General features: G+C 32.8%; 1 protein-coding gene and 1 long non-coding RNA gene across 2 annotated transcripts in view; both read left to right on the top strand.

Annotated features, from left to right (window-relative positions):
- The first annotated feature begins 1,069 nt into the window (after positions 1-1,069).
- Positions 1,070-9,942, top strand: part of LOC117122484 (low-density lipoprotein receptor-related protein 2-like) — a 36,842-nt gene continuing 27,969 nt past the window's right edge. Inside the window, exon 1 of the mRNA XM_033268072.1 lies at positions 1,070-1,229. Coding sequence (XP_033123963.1) covers positions 1,151-1,229 — 79 coding nt within the window. The 5' untranslated portion in view covers positions 1,070-1,150. The remainder of the gene's footprint in view (positions 1,230-9,942) is intronic.
- LOC117122483 lies at positions 1,942-5,620 on the top strand. Its single transcript, XR_004447718.1, has 3 exons — positions 1,942-2,361; positions 3,614-4,074; positions 5,418-5,620. It is a non-coding gene; the product is annotated as an uncharacterized LOC117122483 (long non-coding RNA).

Here is a 9,942-nt window from a genome sequence, read left to right as displayed (position 1 = left end):
GTATTTTTGGGTGTAACTATAGCGCCCAGAGTGTTATCTGAGGGCCGAAGGCCAGAGCCAGGAGTGGGTATGGGAGGGTGTGTCCCCTTCTCCTATGATATATATATTTTTTTAATTGGGACTTTTAGATGGCTGGAAATGGCTGGGATGAGAAAACTAGGCCTATTTTTTTTCTCGGTCCGACTGCCCGACGAGCTTTGGCCGACGGGGGTGGCCGACGGGGGGGGGGGTAACGAACGATGTTATATTATCATGCATATATTAGTACTGCATGTTAATTAAAAAGTTGTAAGCTTAGGTGTTTGAGTTGAACGTTAAGATTTGGACTGTTGTCCATTTATCATGTAGTGAATCTTCTTTCGTAATCTAATTTCACTAAACCTTTATCAATGACTTTGAAGAATTTAGTATTAGCCCACAGTTTTGAATTTTTTGTTTTTGTTTGTGTGTGTTCAATTAGATGTTTTAAAATGTGTGAATTTTGTCTTTGCCAAGGTGTTCGTTAATCCTAGCAATGAAATGCCGGATAGTATAAATATGTAATTTAACTGTTCCCTGGTTTTTTTTTTATCAATCTGCGTCTATTTGGTTCCATTATCAAGGACTTTAGATCTGCCTATTTGTTTACTCATGAAATACGAGATTATATCCTTACGTTTCACTAAACCTGAATTGTATTATAATTTCTTACACAATTGTAAAACGTTTGGCGTTTTCCCTAAACTTGATTATTTGCTCTCCTACGCGTTTGACAACGCTAGCTACGAACTCTTTACATTTATATTGTAATAATAATACAAAACACACAGGGAAGTCACCGTAAAAAAACTGTTGTATTATTATGTGCTTGTAGTTGTAATTATTGTAATGGTCTTATTCTTTTTACGGTATTTTAAATTGTATTATATTTGGTAGGAAAACTTGTAAATACAAATCTGCAATTCCGCTTCGGATGGTCATTAATTGTAAAGAATGAATAAAAGAATTGAATTATTGAATTGAAAATAAGTGGGGACTGAGTCAGACATTGAATTCGAGATTCAGAAATCCTGTTCTAAATCAGGTGACAGTATAGGGAAAAGCGACATTTCTCAGTCGCAGATTTTTAGACCTACTGGGGAGTAATATCGTTACATCTGTATGCTTAAAGATGTACGGTACAGAATTTAAGTGGATCATCATTCAAATGATTATAACAGTCAACTTGTACCGAACTACGGAATCTACGGGTAAGTGTAGGTTTAATAATATTATGTCGAAATTCCTCTAAAAGTTCATTAATTCTGTTATTACTGGTTTAGTGTAGGTTTATGTTTTTTTGTAATTCGAGTGAACATTGTGATACAATTCATATAAATCAGATTAAATGGTTAGAATTACAATCAAATAAAGATAACGATATTATAGTGTCAGGGATTATTCAAGAAGAGAGACAGAGGAAGAGAAACAGCAGCAAATAATGTAGTTCATCGACATGCCATGACAAGGCAAATAAAAGAGTCATGAGGGGGACGTCGATAGGACCTAATGTTGGTGGCGCTACTCTAAAGCAGCACAACGTCATCGGTATACTAACGTCGTCGCCCATTCCTCTGCCACACGGAAGCAATGAAACCCTAGTTGAGAAAATGAGACCTGACAGGTCTCGAAACGTTCTTAAGTACGTCTTCACCGTTATTGGTTGATTAAAAATAACTTTAAAATCTTTATATATCCTAATGAAATCCTAGAATTGTATTCAATTTTCTTTATCAGAAAATAATTGCAGTAGAATGTTCAACATCATTAAAGAGTATTGTAGATAAATACTGTATTTAAAAGCCGGGCACCCACTGCACGACCGTCCTACGACGAATGTAACTCCGCTCCATGTGAGAATCAGACGACACGACGCGATGCCACGTGCTGCTCCTCGGTGGCCACCCGATTCTGCAATTAGTACATAAGTAATTGTTAACTTGTGAGAAGTAATGCAATTGACTATCTGTTAACTTTCGTCATTGACCATTAATGATCTGCGTTAGCAAGTAACCACTTCACTAACCTTTTCTCTAGTACTAAAGGATAGGCATACCGAGAGGGCGTAACCCATTACTTCAATAATGGATTTTTAGTGTTAAAAACAAATCTTATTATTAATTAAATCAAATATTTGTATAAAATTAAAATATATTGTTAACAATTTTATAAATATATACTGCTTTTCTGTGTATTTTTAAAACCCCAACAAATGGAAGATTTACTATTGTGTAAGGACAAGACCTGGGCCTAGCGATACAGTAGTACACGATAGCATCATGGATTATGGACGTGCTTTTGTGTATTTCAAAATTAAGAAAATATATAAACTACAGTATACAGGTAAGCCTAGAATGTTTTTTTCCAAAACTCTTCAACAACACAGTCAACAAGGAGGGTTCTTTGTCAGACTCTATCCCGCCTACTAGCTAAGGCCTCTACAGGCCTGGTCTAGGCTTCGTATTAGGACAGTATGACCCGCTAGGCTAGGCCCTAGCTAGGCCTACATTGGGACATAGGACATAGGCCTGAGGAGGCTCAAGTTAGGCCTAGCCCGGTCTCCATAAGTAGCAGGGTCGAGGAATAGAGTTATAAATATGTAGGTGCCTAGCCTTTCAGGGCTGGATAAGTCCGGCCCTATCCAAATTGCGATGGAACATGCAAATGTTACAGACGTAGGCCCTTCTGGGACGGTCTCTATGGCTCCAGCCTGCTACAGTAATCCTGGCATATTGGCAGGGTAGGGTCCTTTCTTTTGGGGCTGAGTTGATTTGTTACTGTAGCGTCAAGTAGTTTTTTCACCACCAATTAGCTCATTTTTGTTGAGAAATGACCTGGTAAAACTGACAAAATAGTCAACTTATTTTAAAATAGCCAACATATTTTAAGGCTTTGTAGCTTCTACGATGATTGATGTGAACATTTTAGTAAATAGATTTACATAAAGCACTTCACACCAAAATGATACTTAAAGCACTCAAGGTGTGGACGGCTCTTACACTATGTAACTTGCTTCACCCCTAAGGGTCTCTACGTGTCTGAGCTATCAGGTAAACCGGTACCAGCGGCTCTTCAGTAGGGGCTAAATTGACCAATATGCCATCGTAAACCCCCTACTCTTCTCGAAGTTAACTACACTCGACCTATGGTTTATAGTCCTTATTCGTGAAGAACTGTTTCACAACCAGAACCTAGGCGTACGTGCCATTCTAACCAATCCGATATTATAACTGTACACGGACGTTCCCCACCCTTAACCGCTCGGTTATCCAACTCACCATATAGGCCATGCCTTCTGTATGTTGTTTTCTTAAAAATTAAAAAAAATATATAAAATGTACTATTTTTTAAATGAGTATTATACGGTATTGTAAATTATAATTAATTTTATTACACTGTATAGTATGTATATTGAATTTACAAACTTAATTCATAATACTTTTTATGGCTTACCCATAGTATATCGTTGACAAACCAACCACCGCCAGATAGCATTGGTACATTAGGTAGGCCAAGAGACAGAGAGAGTGAGGGAGAGTATTTTTTGAGGAATATTTGTATTTAAATATAATTTGTTTTTGATTTTTTTCTTAAGAAATTTATGGAAAAGCCACAACATACAAACCTTTACAAGATTTGCATCTACAGAGCTGCACTGAGATTATATAAGGGAGAAGTTTAGAATACCACTGAAATACAGACAAAGCGCATAAAGACCTTCCATCAACGCTGTCTTGGAACGCTGTTGTGTTAAAAGAATATCGATGTTCTCAAGACTGGCGAATACTACTTATTTATGTTGCATAACATCTGTGAGACTCCATTGGTCTTTTGAGATGGACTCTTACCTACTGTACTCATTCTACTTTAATGGCAGAAGATCACAGTGCATATTAAAAACAAAAGAATTTTGGTTCAAAGTTGCCAACGAGGATGTTTAATTACTGAAAATTCATCAGAACAAGCTACCGTTTTAACTGAAAAACATTGAGGATTCTGAGACTTGATGAACCTGATATCGACAACCAGTCACCTTATATATAAAGACTGCTGAAAGTAAGTAATACGCCAATAGTAATCAGTTTTATAAAACATCCAAAAATATTTCTGAGGGTATTCATACAGTACTTTACATTTTGTTCATTCCTCATACTGTACAGTACATACACCATGGATACAGTAACTCCATGCATATAACAAATAGATTTTTTTTTCTCTTTTGGTAAACTAATTGAGGCTTAATGTACCTTATCTGATGCTGCGGTTCAACTATCTTGAAAAATATCAGGCAAAAATAAAACAGTTAAATATTGGGTCCTACAGTACTTATTTGAATTTTAAAAATCATGTGTCTTCCTGACGTTTTAATATATATACCCAGACATCCAGCTATAGATAAATATGCTATATATTATTCAGTGGAGATATAGTATTGAAAACAAATTTCTAGGGCAACATAAAATCTGGCTGTCCCAGGAAAAAAACAATAGAATTTCTTTTATATTCTTCTTAGTTTTTTTTTTTCTTGGAAAGATTGCATCCCTTATGTCAATTCTTAATTATTACTGTAAATGTAGTCATACATCTACAAATAAAATGTGGTTTTCATGCTTTTTTTCATTTCCTATTTCATAATTTCGAAGATGATACAGTTTTATAAGATAAATTTAATTATTTTTTGTACTTTAATTACTGGTCACATTTTGTCCATTGCTCACATAAAATTTTGTCATGTATTATGGTCCTAGCTACGTGTAAAGATTACTTTAGAGAAACATTGGTCAAAATTTTATAATAATAGGGACCATGTAAAACAATACGATAATTTGCATTGTAACTTTACAAAAACATAACTAAATCTATTTCTTCTCTACAGACAATGTATTGTATATTGTATTCAAGACACTCGGGAAAAGATAATAGGGACCATGTAAAACAATGGGATAATTTATTTGTAACAAAAACATAACTGAATCTATTTCTAAAAATATATTGTGTATATTGTATGCAAGCAGTCAAATTGGAATTAAATCCAAGATTGTTATGCCTAATAACCTAAGAACTTTTTTTATTTTCAATTATTCTACAGTTGCTAAATACACTCACCACACACACACAAAGAACTGTCCTGTCTTTCATACAATTCATGATCCTACATACATTATGTATAATCTAACAAATATTGAGCATAGAAAAATCAAAGAAACATTTTACACTACATTTCACAATCGATTCTCACTGTAAATTTGAACCTGTCTGGTTAAATAATTATAAAAATGGATGACTAAATAAATGAATGAATGATAAACTGAATAAATAAACAAACAAAATATCATAATTATGCAACAATCTTTTTACTCCTGTATAATGATACATATTATTTTTTCTTTCATCTTTAGATGTTTTGAAACCAAGCCTTGTATTGTGAGATGAAATTTTTGTTTGACCTAAACCTGGAATTTAAAGTACAAACCTAGCATTAAATACTTTCTACTTTATAGTGTTTAATTTAATTGCTGTGCAATGAGAATGAAGTATACATATTACATACTGTGCAATTCTTAAAAATTGCTCAGGAAAAATGTTCTGTTGGCCCCCCCCCCCCCTCATAGAATTAACTACTTTAATAATAGTAAAATGACATGCAGCACTTTATAGGCTAACAAATATTTACTACCCCTTTTTCATGATGTTACTGTAATTATAAAATCTATGAAATTAATTATGAAGTGTCAGTATTTTATTTATTTAAGTTATCTAACCACCTTATATATCTGATCATGAATTAATATGTTTTTAAAAAAGGGGAAAGTCATTGGTAGTACCATGTTTATTGCTGTGGAGTTGAATAGCTTGGTGTTTAAGTTAAGTGAATTTCTACACTAATAATTATGTGTTCACTTAGGTGTGTTAATGTGAAGAAATCGTCGCAAGCAACGTTTTGGTTTTATATTCCTTAAAACAAGGTGGGATTTTAATGATATTGTATGTACAGTAGTGAAAAGTGTGAAATGTTAATATAATACAAAAACATACACATAATAAGTAGTACAGTACTTTGAAATTTTCAATACAAGAACATCACTCAAGACTAGTAACGTAATTAAATTTCTTCCAGAAGCTTCATACTGCATATCACTGAATGAATGCACTGTATTTTGGAATTTAAAGTATGTCATTTTAAATGACCAACCAATGTTTTACATTATTTTTTTTAAAGTAATGTTCACATTTTATGCTAAATTGTCTGTATATTAGTACAAATATATTGTAATTATATTGTATTATAATGCATGTTTCCCCAGTCAGAGACAAGAAGCTCACCACAAATTTGTTATCTATGTTTTAAATCTTGTTCCGTGGACAGATCTTTTGTAATCTACATTTTTCAATTATTTGTATTGATATTTATTAATATTAAATTGTTTTGTTATTAATAATATTATGGTGTGAATGATATTTAGTATAGTAGTAATTAAATAAAGCAGTATTTTCAGGTTTTGCTTAATAATTATATCTTTAGTAATGTACATTCGAACAAAAAAGAAAAAAACAGTAACCTTTGTTTTACTGTACTAATACAGGTTATGTATAAAATCCTATTACTGTACAATGTTTCTTCAGTGCAATATTCAGCTGATCTTCATAAAGGCTTTGTAAAGTTACCTCTCTATTTTAGTGACACATCTCTGTATCAAATTAAATTCTCAATGTTCTTGATGCTTAATTTTACTATAAGAATCACTGAGGTTAAAAAATGAGTTGCAAACTAAACTTAAGGTATTAATTGTAGTTGTTTTCTTATAATTTCTAGTGCAAGAAATATACAGTATAATTTTTATTAACAGTCGACTTCCAGTGAATTTATAAAACTTCAGTATATTAACTTTGTAGTTTCAGCACTATACATTCATTTGTATAAATATGTTATTATAATATTATATAATTGTGACTGCAAAAGCAATAAATATTAATCTGTGATCTACAGTACAAAATGGATTTTGTTTGCCATTTTATCGTTATGATTTATCATTACCATAAGCATCATTTAAAGTCTGTTGATTCCTGCACTCTTGGGTTAGACCAATAAAAGTCTGTTTAATTAATTGGTAGTGGATGTACANAGACAGGTACGATAAGGACTCAGTGTATGTGTGTGTATGTGGGATTGGGGAAGTATGTGTTTACTCCTATTATGAGAAAGCGAAAAGTTCATTGTGGTTACAACCTAGAAGGGCCTATGCGACAAAAAACAGTTGGATGAAGCAGTATAATATTACAACACAGAGGATATATCACAGTGAAGCGACAGAACAGAACTGTGACATTCTCCCTTTACAATCAACAGTATGTATTATTATTTATTCTCCTGTTAGCCTAATCAACAATTTGTTACCATCAAACAATATTTTTATTTACTTCCCACGATATACGATTTCCGAAATTAATTTGCCCTTGTGTGCCCGTGGTCAAGGAATAATTTAAAAATTAACCTGTTTTCGTATACCTCATACTTTCATAAGGTATGCTAAATAAACTGATTATTATGCCATTACCATCGACATGTACAATTGCCGCTATTATGATTTTGGTAAGCGGTCCGATTAGATAAGAGGGCAAATGTTGTGCATGTTATGCTACAAAATGTTGTCGTTGTTTGGCCGTTTAATTTTATTAGACCAACCTCAAACCGTAGCCGTCAATAGAGTATCATCCAGTAAAGATATTAATCAAAAGTTCGTCATTCTACATTGTGTAGAACCGCTAGAATTTATATTTTAAATTAATATTTTACAATTTGGCAATAGCGGGCGGGCTTTCTGTAACATTTAACCGGCCGCCATTTTTATTCTACTTGTCAGATTTGATTATTTTTATCATTTTCTGATCCTAAAAAAATATAGTCTTCATTTATATCAATTTTCGTGAAAATCGAGCCATCCGTTGTCAAAATATATTTTTTCATGATTTCATAAACACAATGCTGTGAAATTTATAAAGGCTAAAGCGTCCTGCATTAAGGTTTTTAAAATTAATCAAAAACTTTTTTTAACAGATAGGTCGGTTATCACGAAAGTTAATATTAATGAAAACCATTTTTTTTTTTTAAATCAGAAAATGTAAAAAAAAATTCAAATCTGACAAGTATAAAGAAAATGGCGGCCCGTTAAATGTTACAGAAAGCCCGCCCTCTATTGCCCAATTTTTGTAAAATATTAATTTAAAATCTAATTTCTAGCGGTTTTTCACAACGTAGAATGACGAACTTTTGATAAGTATCTTTACTAGATGATACTCTATTGACGGCTACGGTTTGAGGTTGGTCTAATAAAATTAAACGGCCAAACAACGACAAAATGTAGTAGCATAACATGCACAACATTTGCCCTCTTGTCTAATCAGACCGCTAACCGACAATCATAATAGACCATCTAGTAATTTCAGCCGCAATTGTGCATGTCGATAGTAATGGCATATAATCAGTTTATTTAGCATACTTTATGAAATCATGAGGTATACGAAAACAGGTTAATTTGAAATTATTCCATGACCACGGCCACACAAGTGCAAGTTAATTTCGGAAATCGTATATCGTGAGAATTAAAAAAAAATGTATTGTTGATTAGGCTAACAGGAGAATAAATAATAATACATACTGTTGATTAGAAAATGTAAAGGGAGAATGTGCTGTAATATTATACTGCTTCATCCAACTGTTTTTTGTCGCGTAGGCCTTCTAGGTTGTAACCACAATGAACTCTTCGCTTGTTCATAATAGGAGTAAATATATGCTTCCCCACTCACACTCCCACATACACACCGAGTCCTTATCGCACACACACACACACACACACACACACACATATATATATATATATATATATATATATATATATATATATTATATAAATATTTACATAAAGTTTATATTATTATTATTATTATAATTTTTATTATTATTATAATGTGTAAACTGGAACAAAGCCCTCGTTGTCTGGCGGAATGACAATCATATCTCACCAATTATATCTCAAAAGTAAAATGCCAGGGTTAATGTTTCTGTTGAAGTATTTCCAAATTTTATTGCTAATAATGCATCATCTGGCTTGACATCCAGGGTTTTATCCTATGATTATGGCTATAAAAATAAGTATAATATAAATATTATATTGTATAATATATTATCATAATGTGTGTCCGTACATAGTATGTATGTAAATATGTATTCAAGTATGCATGTATAAATTTATATATATATATATATATATAATAATAAGAATAATAATAAGGAACTTGTAATTTCACTCTACAGGCTGTTTTATGCACTAGGCAATCTTCAGGAGTGAAGGGAATTTCAAATTTGACGTGTATATGTAGAGTTGGGCCGGTGTAGATGCAAATTAGGTATTATGTGTTTTTGAGTAGGAATTTGGCACGGTGTCTGCATTTTGAAAGGAGTTGGTGCCTTTTCTTCAAAGTAGATTGTTTGTCTTCATAAATTATATGAAACTTTTCTGCGTTGCATAGATTGCATCGCTTTGTTTTGGGTGAGTAGGATGAGGCTCTATCAATAATGGACCATTTGATATTGTATTGTGTTTTGCTGTCTTTTAGTTTCCATATGAACTTTGAAAGTTCTATGCTGTTTCTGTGTTTTGGTGAATTGAATGTGTGCTTATTGTAGAGGTTGTGTCGTTTCATAGGCCAAGCAAAGCACACAGTTCCGAAATAATAGAGCTGGAGTCGTCCTATACGTGTTCAACTTCAATTTATTAACACCCATCAAAGCGTCCAGCCAGTAAATCTACAAAACATCAGGCAAACAGCCATTATAATATCGTAGCACAGTACAGTATTGTAATATTTAACGAAATGTTAAGCTAGTCATCCTAGATAGGCCTACCGGTAACACGACCGTGCACG

Source organism: Anneissia japonica, unplaced genomic scaffold (genome assembly GCF_011630105.1).
Source record: "Anneissia japonica isolate Jap-2015-1 unplaced genomic scaffold, ASM1163010v1 scaffold4479_len244543_cov124, whole genome shotgun sequence".
Classification (NCBI taxonomy): Eukaryota; Metazoa; Echinodermata; class Crinoidea; order Comatulida; family Comatulidae; genus Anneissia; species Anneissia japonica.
This window is presented reverse-complemented; position numbering and strand designations above follow the sequence as displayed.